Below are 19,940 nucleotides of genomic sequence, written 5' to 3'. Positions count from 1 at the left end.
ATTGTTCACTTCTTTATAATAAAAGATATTACTCCATAAAAATGTACATATAGGCCTGCATTAGCTGTATGCAACAAAGTGGCGCTGCCTTCGCTTGGCGTAATGATCCCATGCCGGGACAAGCCATCCATGACACAGGCGCAGGTAACCTTGGGCTCAGGCGCACACAACGCTGTACAAATACCGAGAAGGTGTATAAAGCCACATCATCTCATTGTAACAGCTTGCTCTTTTCAAAAATGGTTGGAAAGCTCAAAATAAAGGTGGTGAAGCATAGCTACAGTAACTCCTGCGAAAGCAGAACAACGACAGCTTTCACAAGGGCTAGCGGCATCGCGATCAATTCTCAACGTTGCTGGAGCAAGCCTTCATGCTGTTTGGAGGCTTTCAGATCGAAAAATACTGCTGATAAAATAACTACGTGCTTTTGGGATAAACCACTGCAGCTACAAACGCTACGAAGGGTAAGCTTCCTGTCGCGCCGTAAAAAACTGGGTCGAGAAAAATCAGTTGGAAAGCTTCAATGATATTGAAGATGACTTGATGAACTTCACGGCACGCGAGAAACAATACAATTTAACAGACTATTTTCATGTGACTAGTAACTAGCAAAAGAAGAAGTTGCTGCCTTTTCTTTAGCATATGTGAGCGAATCGTCACGTTCGCACTTTTTACGATTTCCGAAAACCCTGTTGAGGCATGCAGTGCTTTAATTAAAGCCTTAAGTACGCATATTTTGTATTTCGAATGATCGATACATCGAACTATTTCGCAGTCCCCTTTGAGTTCAATATATCTGAGATCAACTTTATTGCGCGTTGTGGAAGTTGTGATCTGCTCTTTTCCAGTCCACTTTCGCTCATGTTGGAATGACAAAGGACATGCCTTCTCCGAAATTAATCAGTAGGTTTGTGCGAAAAGTAAATTTTAAATTCGAAGCGAATTTGAAGCGAATAGTGATTTGGTCGAATAATTTCGAATCGAATATATCACATATAAAGAAAAATGAGTGCATTTGTCATGACCCAACTAACCTGCACAATATTTTTTTTAAATTGAAACAAGGCATGTGGAAATGTCATTCTTTTTGGTTCAAACGAAAGTGGAAGCAACTTTGAATAGTAGCAGGGTTTGGCTTTTGATAGAATGCAAGCAATAATCTGTAAAATATGTTACGTTTCAAAACTTCACTATGATTAGGGCATCTAAGCCGGTATAACGAGCTTTTAAACTTAAAAAAAAAAATGAAGGATCGATGTGCGGGTAATTTGTTCAATTTTGAAGTGGGGCTTCGCAGTGCGGGTTTCCCCTGGAGAGGGGTTTTCACGGCATAGCACAACTGCGCTGCTGTGAAACCACCTTTACAGGTGGTTACATACGGTTTACATATGTCTATTCGTTCATTTCGAATACTTTGAAATTTGTAATAATTTAAATTCGTTTGGAAGCGAATTCGAAGACTGTTATATTCGTTCGAATATTCAAACTGCTCGAATATTCACACAAGCCTACCAAGAAGGACTCACCGGCAGGCAGGAGTGTGTCTTGGAGGAGACGTCGCAGCAGCGCACGAGCAGGGACACCAGCTGGTACAGCTTGCTCAGGTCGGCGTATTGGTACTTGATCGGCGGGCCTGGCCCCTCATCCAGTGCCACCAGCATCAGTGTGCCCAGCACATTCAGCCGAAGCAGCTGCAACCTCTGCACAAGTCCTCGGTTTGCAATCCACACATATCACACTTCCAAACTGAGGCTGCTTCACGTAGTAGAATGCCCCAGCATTTTAGCACTTTCCTGTCCGCGGGAAAATAGGTCAATTTTGGGTACTATAGTAAACGATTTTTATACTGCCACAGAATATTATTGGTACTATAATATATGACATCAATATGGAGAACAAGGAATGCGCTTTCAAATGGTATGTAATTTAAGCAAACATTTCTTAAGAATTTTAAGGAAAAAAACTTTAATAGCAACATTTTTGACAAAAACAAAAACACTGTAAAAACATCAATGCTGCTTTGCACCAGTCGAACACAAAGAAAATTTTGAAATATACATTTTAACCAGAAATTCCATATCCAATATCCCTGCAAATCTCAGCATCTTATCTCTAGTTGTTGCTTAGATACAAAAGAAAACGGTAGCCCAAGTGGCTAGTGTGCCAGCGCGCAATGCAGTTACGTGATGCGGTGAAGCACAAGTTTGTACAGCGTGTTTTGCAGAATATACATTCGTTTTCTGTGTTACTTTGTTCAAGAGTATGTATGCATTCATGCACATTTATTAGTTGTGCTGCACATCTCGGCGATAATTCCTCAGGTAAAGAAGAGCATGAAGAAATCGACGACTCCAACGAAACGCCACGCGGCACTACGGAGCGCAATGTCGAGGTCCACTCCAGGTATTTTTCTCGCGCTAAACTCCACTCGTTCAGTAGTCACCGGCAAGCGGTCCCCCCAAACGATGCTGACAACCCCGCAGATAAGAACTGTGACCTTTAGAACACGGCGGATATCTTCTGAACGGAGCACGGCAGCGACGACTTGGTTCGGAGATCAAAACGAAAGTTACCGCGGATACCTATTGACATTCCGCAGCTGTTTGACACACTTTCGTTATCTGTGCTGAAGGCCGATGAGTCATAATCATCTTCCGAGTCTCCACTGCTGCATACATATAAAATATTCTGACTCAGACTCACCGGAATCCACTGAAATTTGCCTTTTCCAAGAGGCAGGGGCACGCGATGTCGACGCCATGTTTGAAGCTACGAGCGCTCGGTCTTCTCAACTTAAGTGGCACTTCAAAGCTCTCTCCGCGGCGGAAAAATTAAACAAATAAGGGAAACCGGAAAAATTGCTCCCGTTTTATACGATGGATGATGTCAGCTGTCCGCAAGCGCTTCTAGCATGGCAAAATTTGAAGTTGAAAACTGTCGTTAGCGGGCTATCGATGGGTATAGGCACGGACAGGAACGTGTTAACAGGTAAAATGCACTGCAGATGATAATGAAACCAGTTCAAAAGAGAAAGTGGAAGTGCCACACACTTGTTCGTGTAATGGGACACCTCAAAATCTTGTATATAATATTGTTGTCTTGGACTTGTACTGGCTACCTTCCCTGTTAATGCAACTGGCAATGCGACTTGATCATTGGAACTATGACTAGAAATAGCGGATGTAAAATTAATACCCATTCAAATGGGACGAAGGGCTTCCCAACAATGCACAACTTGCACAATGCTCAGCCAAATTAGTACCTCCACCCTTACCAGCCCATGACTGCTCCCCTGCCCGGTCATTAATACAATGACCCGTCTGGCCTATATACGCCTTGCCGCAGGTCAACAAGATTTCATAGATAACCCCCGTACAACAGTTAACAAACTTTCTCCTGTGTTTCTTTTTGGCAACCACTTACCGTATTTATTCGAATATAGGTCGACCTTTTTTTCCCAAAAATGTTGCCCATAATCAGCTATCGACCTATATTCGTGACCAAAGAATCTCGACCTATATTCGCGATCAAAGCGACCAAAAGCACCGCACCTATGCCATTCACTGCCGCGCCTGCTGTTCTTCAAGCAGTTCCTGCTACATACGCACATTATATACCATAAAATCTGGTATAAAAACCGTACCCGTTCGCCTTTTCCGACTAAGTAACTAAGAAAAAAAAAGTTATTTGTGCAATAGCTGCACACCGCCTTTTCAAAGCCCCCGCAAAATGCAGCCGCTCCGCCATGTTTGCGCTGGAACCCGTGATTTCCCTAGGTAGGCCGTGAAGTCCCTAGCCCCCTAGCCGTGCTGCCTGCCGACGTGCAGCCGCACTGGCACTGGCCTAAGGCCTCACTCTTTGTTTGTTGTTTGATCTGACGTGACGGTTCGCATTTGCAAATGCGCGGTTGCGACGGTGTCACGTCGGTAGCGCTACACAGCTGACTTCAAGCGTCAAGTGATACTTTTTGCCGAGAATTCCAGCAATTGTGCCGCTCAGCGCGAGTTCGACGTAAAAGTTGATTAGGGGTTGGCGGAAGCAGCGGGACCGACTGTTCGCGTGCAATGGATGGCGTCGTGCTTTTCGCGGCCCAGCAACTGGCAGGCATGACGCTCTTGAAAAAGAACTGAGGCTCCGGGCGTCAAGGAGGCCCTGCAGAAGGCCAACAGACCTGGTCGTCATACCGCTAGGTATGACGTCCCGGCTACATTAAGGACCGGGTGGCGAAGAGTTACAAAGAGTGGCTTGAAGGAGGATGCTGCAATGACACCGACGGGACGCCGCGAGAAGGGCTTCCCTCAATGAAGTTGCGACGTGGGTGAAGGACGCGCGGAAAGACTTGCCAGCGGAAATTATCGTGACTGGCTTTAAAAAGTGCTGCATTTCCAACGCAATCGATGGCAGCGAAGTCGACGTCATTTGGGATGCCGAGGATGCCTGCGAAGAATCCGACAACCTTCCTTGCACATCTGACGAACATGACACTCCCGGCAGCGACTAGGGCGCTAAGTTAATTGTAAATAAGGTGTGCTATGTTTCAATTTTCCTGTTTCTAAAAAAAAAAAAACATGGGTCGACCTATTTTCGAATATTTTTTTTTATTTCTGGTAGAGTGCTATAAGTAGGGGTCGACCTATATTCGTGCCCGACCTATTTTCGAATAAATACGGTATCTTCCCATCCCGAGAAACACGTGAGCACAACTGAGCAAGCTTCTTCGGAGCGGAAAACACTAAGGGCACCTTACGACGGTACGCCACCTTTTTCACACGGTGCGCAACCTTATGTACGTACGGCAACACAAAAGGCTTGACCGTGCTCTTTTCTGGGGTGCTTACATTTCCAAACATAGACTGCTTGGTTGTGCTTGACCAACGTTACTAGATCAGCTTGACATCGGGGCACGCTTATGGCATTCGCTTTAACGCAGTGGTGTGATGCTTAATAATAACGGTTGTTTAGTAAGTAAGTCTCCGAGTATGAAAGCAACTAAATACAAAATATCAGTTATAGAGAACCACTGCATGCCAATCTAAAGCGCAAATTGCAAATAAGTGCTTATTGCGGAAATAGATTATCGTTCAGCTGCTCAGAAGGCGCTGCTGCCCCTGCGTGCAGCTTGCGACAGTAGGTGCGCTTTAAATGCACTTAATTTAATGTAGGTGCATTACAATATCCTTGTAACTGCGGCGTCTGCATGTGTAACTTTCATATGCTACGGGAACGGCAGCCGCGAGCCCACCGACGATAGAAGGGAATGATGGACGTGGGCACGCTCGCGCTCAGTGGCCATTGACAGCGAGTCGCGGCCAAGTCTTAGAATGATAAAGACCTGTTGCTCAGTGTCTCGTCCTCATCTCTGAGGGGTTCTGCACAACGGTTGGCCCAGAGCCCTACAATACAAACACAGGCAGTCATAGAACAGCTCAGAACACACTGCTGCCACTGGACACGTGCAGCTCGCGGCAGAAATTACTAAAATTGCCCCACAGCATACGCCCATGGAGTGCACATACATTCAGCCAACTGAAGATACTTTTGTCATGCTGGTATCCACCAATTGCAGGCGAGCGAAGCATTGTCGATATGTGGAGAAGCAATCAAGAGGGCACACTTTTATCATTTTTATAACGGCACAACACGACAAGAATTCGGAGCCAACGGTGATCACTTCGGCTTGCATGACGCCCCACAAATTATGTAGTGTCCTTACGTCAGCTTAAACACAGGCCGATAATTGTTTTTTGAAGACGACTGGAAGCAAAAGTACTCTCACTTAGTTGACAGTGGAATTCAGGTTGCATTATTTCGACCTTACCGCTGAATCCATCCTCGGGATATCTTTGACATGAAGTGTGTTATCCAAAGGTTAAATGATCGTGTGCATTCTCTGTCAAAAGAATAATACAGTAGACTCCCGTTAAGACGAACTCGAAGGGACCACGGCCATCTGTTCGTCTTATCAGAAGTGCCCCCAAAAAGAGACATGCTAATATGCCAAGTGCATCCAAATATGTTACTTGAAACACTGAATGCAGTAGACTTACAATGTGGGGCAAAAAGACAAGAAAAAGCATTTATTTGGCTCATCTAGATAAAGACTATGCCTTCAAGCAGAGTATTTACACGGATCATACGAGCACCCAATTTCGCGGGTTCAAAAATAAAAATGCTCGTGAAGATATTTGCTACCACAATTTAATGATAAAACTGTAACACGCTCCTATGTTGACGATTAGCAAAAAAATTAAGAGACAAGCACAATTTTCCTTCAAAGAATGTAAAATTTATTGTCCTGGCAGTTCGTTTTCTTCTGTGAGCCTGTTTTGCTGGCTCGAAGATCACTTCTGGATATGCCTCTGTCGCGTGCTGTTGCCTTGACAAAGTCATTATACGCTGAGTTGCTTAAGAAAGTCTGCAAGGATTTCTTCGAGGTCCGGATATTTTCCCGCTTTCGGCCCGTAGTAACTTTTCCTGATCGACGTGCAGCTGAAGATATCCCATTGGGCTACTCACGGTCACAAGCCTTGCCACGAAAAAGACACGACGCAGCTCTATTCACTGTGAAAAATAGCCTTCCTTTGTCGTGCGCTTCCGTAATCAAAATGGCTCATCGCAATTGGCACTTCATTGGGAACAGATAGAACGCGTACAGGTCCTACGCGAACCAACCCGAATTGGCCACAAAATACATGTGCTCGGCCGCCATTGTGTGATGGCAATGACAATGCACCTGACCCCTCTGACAGCAGTGCATCGCAATCGTGGTTTCGGTTTTGTACTCGATTGTAATGCACAGACCATTTTTGCTCCTGTTGTTGCTTTCTTTTTGTGTTGTTCTGTTCTCCTTTGTACTCCAGCTGGGAAGCGAAGAACGGGGGGGGGGGGGGGGGGGATACAAAAGGACGCAATAGCTTGGGGGTCCAAGTTGTAAATCCCCCACACGTTTTGTTGCTTTCTTTGCTGATAAGCCCACACCTCCCCCACCCACAGGCTGGGGGTGAGAGGGGTACCGGCGTTATCCGCTGACCGGTCTTCTTCGTTTATCTCGCGCCCTCCGCGTCGTGATTTGCTTCGCGTCTTTGCTCCAGGAAGTGCTTTTTTTCATCTTTTTGCTTTTGCTCGGTCGCCTGAATGCCCCACCAAGACTGCAGTGTTCGTTTCGCAGAATCGCTAGCGTTGTCGATCATCGCGAAAGTTCGTCTTAACAGAAGAGTACAGTTGGGTGGTTCGTCTTAAGCGAATTTTTTTTGCATTGAGTCTATGGGAAACCAAACAAATGGTCCCGTGTTGTTCGGTATAAGCGAGAATTCGTCTTAACCTAGTTCGTCTTAACGGGAGTTCACTGTAGTGTTAAAACCCTCAGCTATAATCCAACCCTCACGGTTCACGAGAGCCGCTTTCCGGCCTGTTAATTAGGAACCTGCTTGCAACTCGACCTGTGAGCGCACTGATCAAGTTGGCACGAGATTCATGGCATTAGAACTCAATGCCACACACTAGTTTTGTAAGATTTGAGGCCAGTTATAACATTCAAAACTCATTGAAACAAGCGAGGCACAAGGGGCTGTGATACCGAAAAGGCAGTGTGGCCAAATTTAGGTTACGCTTGAAGGTGGACGGAAGCGCTGAGTTCAGCAGACAACAGTTGGCCTCTACCGGAAGAGAGTCATCTTTTTGAAAACTCGCAACAAAGTTTGTCATATTTCAGCCTGTTTATTTAACTATAACAACTATTACACCCAGTGTCAATGAGAGCAAGTGCATCTGATCCAAACACCGCTCTTGATTTATGTCGGCTATTGGCCAATAAGGATGCTATGTCTGTTGCGACACGGAGAAACAAATACGCGACGTCGAATGACAGGTGCCAACCCACTGACGAGAGTGAGATCCGGCCTCTGTTTGAAGAGAGGGCGCCTGAGCAAACAGCAACTTCGCACTCCGCTTGTAGCCTTTACGCGGCACGCACGACTGCAATATTGGCCTCGAGGAGTTACGGAGTCGCCCTCTATCGGACGCGCCTCGATTGCGTGCTAGGCAGGATACCGCCGGCGCGCTCCCCATAGGTTTTGCTGTCGGTGCTCTCCAAAAACACCTCGCGGAAGCCCTCCAGGGCATTTCTGTAAGTACTTTCGAAATGAACTGTGTTCTTTACTGTCAAAATAATCATTTTCGACGAACTGAAAGCACAAGATAGTCTACAGTTGCTGTCTCTTTGCAGAAAACCGAGCACCCGCTTCACGCTGTCACCGCGTTGCAGACCCCTGAACCGGCCTCTTGCGTGAAAGGTAGTCACTCGCTGAGTGCAAACTAAGTGAAATATCTCGTTAGAGTAGACTGCCTGTGTAACCAAACGGAGCATAACAGAAAGGAGCCTCAAGCCAGCGATCGCACGGGTTCGCGACGACTGACGGTGCCTCTGCATGTATGAGCGTCTGCATATGTTCGTACTGATGGTTTCGCTTTTGCTACGAGCGCGTTTTGGCACCGCGCTGTGAACTTTAGGCCGCAAAATATGAGAATTTGTGAGTAAACAAACAACTACTGTTGCGCGGACGCTATCAGAGCAGTTCAAAAACAATTTCCTTACAACTGCGGCTTCGGTGCGCATGGCAACTTTGTGATCTAGCCGTCCTGACGATTCAGTGTTTTTTTTTCTTTTTCGGTCTAAATTCGGGAACGTTTCAATGTCATTTGACAAGTTGTCTCGCACTGCGTATTGATCGGTCTTCTCAGCGGGCAAATGCCGCTGCTTCTGTTTGTTTATTCAGTGCATTCGTTTCGTTTGGTGCTCACACAAAACGTGAGCAAATGCGACGTCTTTTTTTAACGCTCCTTAATTATCGTTCCGTTTGCATTCCAGTGAACTTGCCGCTCTCTGTCATCAACAAATTCATAGACCAAAGCTTCACCACTTCGAGATTGCTGGTGGAAGGAGAACCAGTCTACGAGATCGCTAGCATGTAGTAGCATGCGACGCCTAGGAAAAGTAAGAAAATACAGTAACGTTTGCCGGACTTGTTCTGCAAACGTCGGCTGTGAACTAGGACCCACATGAACTTGAAATAGCGATGAATAAAATAGAAGGTATTGCAGCAACCAGCAGCCGCAAAACAGGATAGTAATTATTTGGCGTGTACCCCAGCAATTTTGGCAGCAGTGTCGTGTCTAACGCCAACAAGGTGGCATCTTTCCCACGTAAATAAATGAGGCTCCAAGAAAATACATGCATGGGTTGGCCGGTGGGCCGATCAAGGAGGCAATGCAAAATTTATGTAGCTTATTAAGCAATGCATGCCTCATAAAATGGGAAGGTTGCCCGTCGGCGTCCCGCGTCGGCGGCGCCAACATGAGTGATGCAAGAAATAATCGTCACGTGATGGTGCCACCGTCATCATGACGTCACAGATCGCCAAAATATGTAGCGTCATTATGACGCCATATAATGTGACGTCACATGATGACGTATTCACACGTCATGGTCGCTTTGTATTGCCTCCGTGATCGGTCACGGAGGCCGTGCAAAACCGCGTTAGGTGCAGAACGCTTTTGGAGGGGGGCGCGGGAGAATACATCGACTGAGAAGAAGAAGATGGCTTTCGCCTTCTAGTCATCTTTAACGAATGCATAAGGGACCCTGTGCGTTTTTTTTAATTCAATGTATCTAAACAATGACTTGCGCATCTGCAGCCGATTTTGTGGACGCTGAGCACGGGGCCGACGATCAAGAGGTCGCATTGGAGGGTTCTGAGATGGCATCGCACGTGGTAAAAGGTAGCGCTTTTACCATCCTGTGGCAGATAAGCATCATTTGCCGGCGGGAAGCGCGCGCGAGCCATCGTCTCAGTGCGCGCTGTCTGCTACTCACCGAACATCGCAGGGCCGACGCAGTAACAAAGTCTTCGTCGCGGAAGTGCTTTTTGCACACAAGACTCGTAACGGATGGCTACTTGCCGGTTCTTAGCTTTACAACCCATGCTTCACGCTGTTTCTTGTCCCGCGGTTACCAGTGCAGGCTGAAACTAGGCTCCTAGTGCGTAAGCGCGGCACTGCGGCACCGAGCGGTAGAGCCCCATGTTCGTCGCCTTCGGAGGCAGCCACTCTATTACAATGGTTTCAATTAAGTAGAAAATGAGAGAAAACTTCCGAATTTGAGCAGACCGCAGCGCATGTGGGACTTGAAACTCGTTTTCAAAGCACGCGGCAGTGCGCCACAAGCAGCCGACGCGGCCGCTGAGACCACGTGATCCTGCCAAGCACGTCATGCCGACGGTGGCGCCGGCGTTTCCAGTGGTGGGCCTCGAGGCCAATATGGCTGAGCAGTTCATAGCCGCGTCAGCTTTCCGTAGGATGTGTTTTTTCAACAAGCCCAAGGGGTGCTTCATGACCCTATAAGCCGTAGTGGTTCATCCTACACCTACCGGTTAGTGTGCACACTGCGTACCACGATAACTTTCTGAGCCATAAAAGTTTACTGTGCCACGGAATGTGCCGACGCCAGAATGTTTTCCGTCTTTTAGAGAAGTGCGCAAATCAGTCGATAAATGATTCCCACTTCCGCGTGATTGCGGCGATGTCTTTGCGGGCAAGCATAGGGAAAGAACGAATGCGAGGTGGCGGCAACCGACGAACACGCCAGTATAAATTATCGCTGAGAACGTTATCGCAATAAGTATCTTCAGCTATGTTTTCAGGCACACGTGTCTTGTAGCGCCACTTTAAGCCTACTGCACGCTTTTGGCTGCCGATCGCTGCTGCTCGATGTGCGGGACCAAATTCAAGCGTGCACCGCTTTGTAGAAATGAAAGCGGCTCGCTGTTGCGGAGTTGAGCGGTGCGAGTCGTGCACCTAGAAACCTGGCTGCATTGACGCTATGACGATAAACGCATGCGCACAGCACAGCAAGCGTAGTGTTGTTGTAACCATACGGCATGCTTTTATTAGGCGACAACCCAAACGCACCTCCGTCCACTGCCAGGATTGCTAGAGCATCGAGGAGTGCGCATCGCTTGCAGAAAGATAACGTTGTGGCGTGGTTGCGGCGCTGCTATTGATATCGAATTGGATTGTGTCGGCTGTCACGACGGCTGCGGCACTAGTGGCGCCATTATGCCAAAGCAAGGTGTGGGAGTGGGCTAGTTGGTATTCCATAATGCTAAAACTTTAGTGCAAAACGAGCACAGCAGACAAAGGAACGACGAGGACAAGTGCTAAATTCCAACTATCGCTTTTATTAAAGCCACACACACATATATATACAGTAGAACCCCGCTGATACGTTTTTGAAGGGACCGTAGAAAATAAATGTAAGAGACGGGAAAAGCAAGAGCCGAAAAACAGGAAAAATGACAAAATATTTAGTGGTACAGAATTTTATTTCAATGCTTACGAGCCGCACGAAAATTGGCGCGCTCAGCCACGATCTAGTCGACAGATAGAAACTCGGAGCTGGGGACGGCCTCATCCACAGAAATGTAATCAACGTATGTGATTTTTTAAACACCAACAGCTGTAGGCATGAAAGAACTAAGCACACGCAATCACGACCAGTGCAGCGAGTCCGACCGCGAACCGCGCGCACAACCATGCGAGCTCCAACCAGCTCGAACTCCTCCACTCCTCCGACAAATAACGATGATGATGAGTCTACGCCAACACGATGGCAGAAGTGAATGCCAATCGCGAAGGCCTTGCTTTCACAAGCAATTACAGTAATACCTCATTAACACTTTCGTGACCGCACCTATTCCCATCGATAGTATGTTATCGATGACTTCAAGATCAAGTTTTGGCACTCTCTAAGCGGTTCTGGACAGCTAACGCAATACAAAGCATAAAATAACATGTTTTTATCAGTTTTGTTTGCGAGTTTCATTTTTCCACCGCGGGGAGATTTTTAAAGCTCGTTCGCAGTCGGGTAGGTGAGCGCTCGTTGTTTCAAACTTCGCGTCGAGGCCGCTCGCGGGTGCTCCACAGAAACGGCGAATTTAGACGGATTCCGATTAATATGAGCGGGAATCTCTGGATGATGGTAGCACCACAGACACGGAAGACGACTTCGATTCGCCAGGCTTTAGTGCGGACGGCGAAAGTGTGTCAAACCTCCCCGGAACATCAGCAGCTATCCGCTGGTAAGTTTCGTCTTCTCCTCGGGTCGTTTTATCGTCGATGTAAACGTATCCGGTGCGTTCTAAAAATAACAGCTCTTATCTGCAAGGTGTTAACTTCATTCGGGCGGGAGCATTTGGCGCCGGCAGCAGAAAGAGCGCAGTTCTCTTCGCGAAGACGGCGCGGAGCGGACTTTGACCCAACGCTCCGGTGTGCTGCGCGGCGGCATCTTCATGTTGTTTTTTACCGCAGAAGTCGTCAGAGAGATATGCAACCACACAGATACGTATGCGTGGATGCATACTTTCGAAAAGCCAACATACAGTGAGAGGGACGGATCCACGGAGGGAGGTTGCTGAAGAGAAGATGAGCAAGTTCGTCGCACTCCACGTGGACATGGTAATCGTTGAAGTCCCACGCTTGCATTGATTTCCAGGTCTTCGTCCACCGTCAGTGATGCCACGGAAAAGGTTCAAGGCTTCTTGAGTGTCTCTGATCTGAAGAAGATGACCGTTGCATCCCACGAGAATCTTCACCACGTGTCTTCTCTATTGCAACACATAAACTATTTTTCTACGCTATCTTTTAACCCTGTGGGAACCTTTCAGTGGATGAGAAAATGGTGAAATGTGAAGGTCGGTATGGTATTCGGTAGTATATGAGCGAGAAAGAGGTCAAATGAGGGTACAATTATGGATTTTAGCAGATTTGGAACAGGCTACACTGTTCATTTCAACAAATACACAGGAAAATTGAAAAATACCAGAACTGCAAACTGTTCTAAGAATGTTGAACAGAAAAAAATTGTTTTTTTTCCAAAACATGCGCAGCCAGCCTTTGTTTCACCGCGTCGAGAACCTGCATCGCGTGGTGGCATGATAGGCACTAGTGCCTATATTCTTGTATTTATGTAAATAATCTTTGTACTTACAGAGCTTATATTTCCACTATTATTTTACAAGGGCTTTGCGTTCAAAACGTATATTTCGATTTTTTTAAATGTGTAACCTTCGCAGAGTAGCATTGATGTTTTTATGAATCTTTCTTTCTTTTTGATGCATTTTTCTTTGTTTGATAATTTTTTTATTATATTCGAAATAAATTCGTTGTTTGAAATTAATGCTGTTGGAAAGACCAATTCTTCCTCTATCATTTGATACCCTACACTTTAGCATCAATTATCTTCTGTGGCAGGAAAAAAATATTTCCTGGACTAGCCAAAAACAACTGATTTTTCCACGGTCACGAAAGTGTTAACTCGAAGTCGTAAAAACCGGCGAAAATTTCGAGATAAGCGGATTTTCGAGATAAGCAGAGTTTCGGAAATCGCCGGAAAAAATTGAGCTCTTTCCAGAAAAATAACTACTACTTACCGGCTTTCAGCAGCAGCTTCTAATCTTTCTTCTCGTAAAGGTTTGAAAGAGAAAAAAAAGTAACATACAAGAGACGCTAACTGGCTGTGTTTCGCAGCACTGCCATTTTATTGAGCAGAGAAGAACTGCCGAATGCTGGTCTGCTTTGCGGTCGCACTTGGGCCAAGGAAGGCGTCCTCTAGCTGCTTGACGCATCGCATGAGTCGATCTTCCCCACCGCTGCACTAAACCTTATTTCGCAGCAAGCGCAGCAAATTCCTTGTTTCGGCAGATGATGGCACCTCTTGAGGTGGTTCGTCGTCGTCGCCATCGTCTCCGTCCTCCCCTCCATTTGTAGCCATTTCAACAATTTCGGCGTCCGTCATTTCTCCTGTCACCGGCACATCCTGCTCGCACAGCACGTACTCGTGAAAGGTCACGTCACCGTCGGTGGCACCATCGCCGGTGAGCTTCACCACATCTTGACAGAGTTCCTCACAGTCCGTAAAGTCATCTGTCTCCGCCTCTGGCAAACTGGCGGCACGTGTAAACCCCACGAAGCAGTTGCGCGAAGCAGTTGGCGATAGCTGCTGCGCGAACTTGCTGCCAAGCGCTGCTGAGGAGATGTACTGCTCCCAGCAGGTCAATTTCATAGCCCTTGCCGTTTTCGTACGACAATAAAATTCGATGCAGCAGGCTCTTTCGGTAGATTTTGCGGGCAACTTCAATCACACCTTGATCCATCGGCTGCAGCACAGAGGTCATATTTGCCGGCAGAAACTCTACTGTCACTACTTGCAAGTTGTCAATTTTGCGCATGGCCTGGGCAATTGTCCACAATGAATAGGACTTTCCTGTTTTTCTTGGCCATCTTGTTATCGACGGCGCGAACGTACTCTTCGAAAAGAGTTGCTGTCATCCACGCTGCTTTGTTGGCGCGATAGATAATGCCATTCGGCAGTCGTGCATTACGAAAGCACCTAGGCTTGAGAGCTTTGCCAATTATAAGTAATGGCAGCTTTTCTTCGCCCGTTGAATTTGCTCCGAAAAGGACCGTTACCCAGTCCTTCCTTTGTTTTCCTCCCGAGCACGCTGCACCTTTCGGTGTGAAGGTACGGCTCGGCAGCATCTTATAGAAGAGTGCTGCCTCGTCGAGGTTGAATATGTCTTTGTCGGCGTAACTCTCTTGCAACTCGGCGAGCTGGCTGCTACGCCAATTGTCTGCAGCGGCTGCGTTGACAGTGCCGCTCTCGCCGTGCACCGACTTCGACACAACACTGTTCCTTTTTTATGAAGCGGTCAAACCAGCCGCTACTGCAGTTGAAATCTGTGTGCCCCATTTGCAAGGCCAGAGCATCTGCCTTCTCCATCATCAATGCTGTGGTGACGGGAAGGTTGGCCGCTCTGGCATTTCGTAGCCACACCATCAACGCCGCTTCAACGTCCGGGAACTTGGAGCCTCGAACCCGCTTTCACTGGCTGGAGAAGCTCTGTTGGTATCCATCCAGCACCTTCTGCTTGTTTTTCACCACCGTCGAAAGTCTAGACAATGGGATGCCGAATTCCAGCGCAATGCTTGATTTTGTTCGGCCTCCTTTCTCCACCTCCTTAATTAGGGCAACCTTCCTTTCAAGCGTTAGCGACTTGCACTGCTTGAGTGACGCCATGCTCGCTGCACTCACGCTAAGTTGCCGCTCCTCACAGTCAGTGAAAAATCCGTACCGCGTGCGTTGCGCAGACTGAGCGGAAATCACAGCTCTTGGAGAGAAAAATCACGAGCACTGCACAAAGCGAACGAGACAAACTGAGCCAAGCGTGGGCTGAGGGCCTGCTCTGCGCATGTAATGGCGATGGTAATGGCGATGCCACATGACGCTCCGAAGGGTTGCTTGACAAAGTTGATATCGCTAGGCTCCGACTACACGTTCGCGGAAAGCATCAACCTTGTGGCAGGCGCCCGGCTAGAAAAAAAAAACAAAACGAGGGACTTCAGGCGCGGCAGCATTGCGCGAGTCTTGTAAAATGGTCCGGCGGCGGAATTTTTGTTCCACTCGCAGTCAAGATTTCGAGATATCCGCAATCTGACCCAAAATTACTTCGAGATAAAGGGCAAGAAATACATAGGACGTATAGGAAATGGTTCGGTGCTGCGGAAAATTTCGACTTAGCCGATTTTTCGAGATATGCGAGTTCGAGTTAACGAGTTATTACTGTATGTCATAGACGTCATGTTTGTGAAATACAAATCTCAAAGGCTATGCTTTTGTCAATAGTAAATGCCAATCTCGAAGGCCTTGCTTTCGCGAGCAATTACGTCATAGGCGCCATGTTTGCAGTACGAATCTTGAAGGCGATGCATTTGTTTGCATCAATTGAAAGATCCTGTTGCTTGCACCTCCCATGCGGCTAATTTTGCGGTCAAACCAGGCCAAGCTGCGTGAAAATGCACCAATGACCGCTCTCTTCGGTAGTCACTCGGTCGTCTCCGAGCGCACTTCGCGACGTATCATACGGGAACGGTCCGAGAGTTACGACATAACAGCGGGGTTCCCAATACACTGTATCCTATGGGAGCTATGCCGGGACCGGCGGAAAACGACGTAACAGCCGGGAAAACGGAGCAGTGAGGAATGTAACAGCGGGGTTCTACTGTACCTGTCACATGTGATTAGACCGTTATCAGTCAACGCAAAAGGGGAAACCTAAATAAAAAGCAGCAAAACTACGCAGGACCAAAACGTGCAGGTGAGTATAGGTAATCTAGTTCCTTTTTGGTTAGTGCGATGGATGGCTTGCTGATGCAGCTTCCATTAGCAATCGCTGGCACCTCAATGATGAGCCTGGTGCTATCCTTAGGGTGAGCTGCCAACACTGTTGTACTGTCAAATAAAGGCACGCATTTGCATTCCGCGTAATGAGCCGCCAAGAAACCATCACTTGTCCTCGTCGTTTTTTTTGTCCGCTGTGCTCGTTTTGCGCTAAAGATTTAGCCATTATGCCACTTCAACAAATAACACCGGTGCACTCCGGGGCGCCCAGGTGCTACGCTGATTGGAAGAAACAGAGCACCAGGGCACCCCGGTGTGATTTGAAGAAGATGCCATAACAAATGCAGCAGCGGAAGCGTACAAGATGGCGACCGTGACGTATTTCCGCTCACGAAGCGCACTGTCCGCGAAACATTAGTTTTGGTTGCAAAAACCATGTCGTGGCACAGCAGCGACGCAAATTAGGCAAAAAAGACCCTTTTGGAGAAGTATGGAGCAGTAATTTCCAGTTGGCGCAGATTGCCTCAATTTGCGCAGGTTTCTCAACACTGCTATTAACTGCAGCTTCGGCCATTTTATAACAGCAGCCTATTGCAAATTAAAAAAATTAAAAATGAACAGTTGTACTTTTTCATAGTTCAGCTTAGCTTCACAAATGAAATCACCTGGAATGCCTGTGGGTATTAACACTTTCGATGACAGGCTTCGATTGCTGCATCAAGTGCCCTGCACAGTGCAAGTAAAGCTATTTCTCACAGGCATCAACATGTTTCTTGTCAAATTACACCAAGAATATTGCTGGTGACATGAACAAAGCAGACACTGTACCTCTGTGACTCCATAGCAAGCATACATGTAGAAGAAACCGAAGTACTGGGCCAGGTGGCGGCCATGTTCGGACACCTCCTTGTTGACAAGCGACAGGACAGCCACAAGTAGGTGGTCCGATAGACTGGCAGCACTCAGGCTGGACACTCCACCTTGATCAACAGTGGCTGCACAAAAGACAGAATTTAGTGCAAACATACCCCACATGCACGCGAGGGCTTATTGGTCCGCTCGTTAAGACATTACGTGCAGCGTGATGCCAGCTGGCAAAGCCATCATGGCTACGAGCGGCACTGACTAACACTCCCAGGTTTGCGTGCACATAAGTACCCATTCAAATGGGATGAAGGGTTTATCGTGAAGGAAATATCAACAGCGCGGGAATAAACATGAATGCACGAAAAGTGAGCTGACACGCACATTTCGTGCATTCGTGTTTATTCCCGCGCTGTTGAAACTTCCTTCACGATGAACTACAGACTCGCACAAACTGACGTTAATAGGAAGGGTTTCACAACAAAAGCTAAACTCCAAATTCCCTCCTCTACAACGAAGCCTGCTTTTAGCTCTGATCTTTACAGACGTAGCTCAATTGGGAAGAAAATCGGGCTCGTAATTTCAAAGTTGTAGGTTCGGTCCTGCCGACAGCAAGTTGTCTTCTTGTCCGCTTTACTTTCATCGCATCTATATCGCAATTACTACCTTATACTTAAAACAGTACAATTAACATCCCCTATACTTTCTTGGCTTCATTATCTGCTGGTTTTCATTAAGGTGGTGTCAAACAAAAAAAGATGAACCCTCAACGTTCACTTCCTTCACACATTTAAGATGCTTTATTGAAGTGAAAATGTCCTTAATGGTGGTTTCAGAAGGCGGGTCCAGCAGCTCTTTGGCCTGCAGACTGCCATCACCCGACCCTCCACTTCCAGTTTGGGGAGCCCGTGGACAGTACATAGGGCATGTTGATGAGAAATGTTAAAAACATTTTCTTGGTCTGCCCATCGCCATCTTATTTGCACACTTGCTGGGGTGGTGAGTCAACAAGGCCGTTTTCTTCCTCTCTTCTTTTTATTTGGTAGCTGGGCAAGCCAGTGGCTCTTTGAACATGTGATTTCTGCTTGAAAATGCAACATCGTTTGCTGCTTGAAGTGGCCTTGGCCCGTGGTTTCTCCCTCTCTTGCTGGCCTGAGTACAGCGTAAGCAGCCAGGCCATTTGTGGTCCTGCTGTCACGTGATTTGGTTGCCTATGGATCGGTCTGTCGTGTGAACCTAGTCCATCCTAATGTGGTAGCACTGCTTGTAACTTATCTGATCTCTCACTGGCCTCCTTGTCTGTCTAGCTGATGCCATGGTGGCCTAGTGGTCACAGTGCTTGGCTGCTGACTCAGTTGAGGCAGATACATTTTGATGGAAGCAAAATGCTGGAGGTCCATGTACTGTGTGATATATTAAAGAAATTATCCTGAGCCCAGGTAGTTGAAATTATCCCGAGCTCTCCACTACAGCGTGCTTTATGTAATTGTTTTGGCACATAAAACCAGAGAAATTACTGCACCACCTCAAAACACTTCTTCCTGCCCCCAATGACTGTTGGCTGTCATCACACATAAACTGGTAGTGGACTGGTTGTTGTTATTTTTGTGAATAGGTTTCTCGGTGCCTGTATTGAGCAAAGCTGCCATTAAGGTTTCAGCAATGAGACTGCATTTGTGCCATTGGTTTCCTCTGTTCGCATGCATCTCTTCATGCCTGCGCTATTCTACACCATTCACCACGAACCACATGCGATTAGAGCAATTTGTGGTTCTAAATGGAACACAGGTGCTTGTTTTCTCCTCCTCTGTACCTAAACCGGGGAGGTGACCCTCAAGCTCACACAGTACAAACTGGTATCGAACAGGCGAACTCTGTCTAAGTAGGAATGATGCAAAGAATGACTCACCTGATATGGGGCAGAGCGGTGTGTAGGGGCCATCCCTCGCCGAGGTGTGTGCCAGGAATACCACAATCTTGGCAAAAGCACTGCGAACCTGCAAATTTTAACTCCTGTTGCATTTATGGTGCACAGTAAAAAACAGAGCTCACCTTGGCCATGCTTAAACTGGGACAGAAGTGGGGGAGGCCCTTCAAAAGAACCATATCCTAGGCTCACTGCTAATCACAAGTGTGAAAGCTAGAGCATTTAAATGCTCTGTCCTTCTTGGCTACTTTTTGTCCAGTGGGATCTTAGTGCTTAAGCTTCACATATGAAGAATTTTATTTTGATTACAAAATAGTACTTGAACATTCATTATTATGCATGAGAAAAATCGAGGTCAAACCAGACTGATTTTAAAGCTGTAGTGGTTACTGCTGAGCCTCCCAATTCTTGCCCAGCTTGCCCTGGGTGAGCAATATGTGCTTACTTGAAGATTTGAACATATGGTAGTCAAACTTGTGCTACTTCTACAAACTCTGTGCAGTGAGAACATCTTCTCACTGCAGGACAACAAAATGGAGTCGAACCTCTTTAATATAAAGCTGCATAATTCAAACTGGTACATTGGTCCCGGCAAAGCGACATGAATTTAAGTAGAGAAAAACTATCCTTAATTCGAACTTGAAGCACACGCCATGGTTAATTCAAACAACACTGCCCATCTGCAGAGACAACTTTACATGCAATCCCAACCCGAATGCCTAAGTTCGATGTGTCACTAGCCTCCGCAGCTTCCCCAAACCGCAACCAGTGCTGACTCTGTGTACGCCGGAAGGTGCCACCACAGGTAGAGCCCATAAAGTAGTTGTGGTGTCATACATTCACAAGCTAGAATTTCACTTGTGAATGTTGAACATACCATAACTTTTGTTCAAATGGGTTTAGAACATCCATTTTTGT

The 19,940-nt window shown here is 46.9% G+C and overlaps 1 protein-coding gene across 1 annotated transcript in view; it reads right to left on the bottom strand.

Moving 5' to 3' along the window:
- Positions 1–1,526: 1,526 nt before the first annotated feature.
- Positions 1,527–19,940, bottom strand: part of LOC119377185 (probable ubiquitin carboxyl-terminal hydrolase FAF-X) — a gene marked incomplete at both ends in the record, with an annotated part of 38,548 nt that continues 20,134 nt past the window's right edge. The window contains 3 exons of the mRNA XM_037646766.1: positions 1,527–1,700; positions 17,060–17,226; positions 19,005–19,092. Of these exons, the coding sequence (XP_037502694.1) occupies positions 1,527–1,700; positions 17,060–17,226; positions 19,005–19,092 (429 nt within the window). The remainder of the gene's footprint in view (positions 1,701–17,059; positions 17,227–19,004; positions 19,093–19,940) is intronic.

This window comes from Rhipicephalus sanguineus, unplaced genomic scaffold (genome assembly GCF_013339695.2).
Source record: "Rhipicephalus sanguineus isolate Rsan-2018 unplaced genomic scaffold, BIME_Rsan_1.4 Seq3848, whole genome shotgun sequence".
In the NCBI taxonomy this organism is placed as follows: Eukaryota; Metazoa; Arthropoda; class Arachnida; order Ixodida; family Ixodidae; genus Rhipicephalus; species Rhipicephalus sanguineus.
The sequence above is the reverse complement of the archived record's forward strand: the minus strand, read 5'-3'. Positions and strand labels throughout refer to the sequence as shown.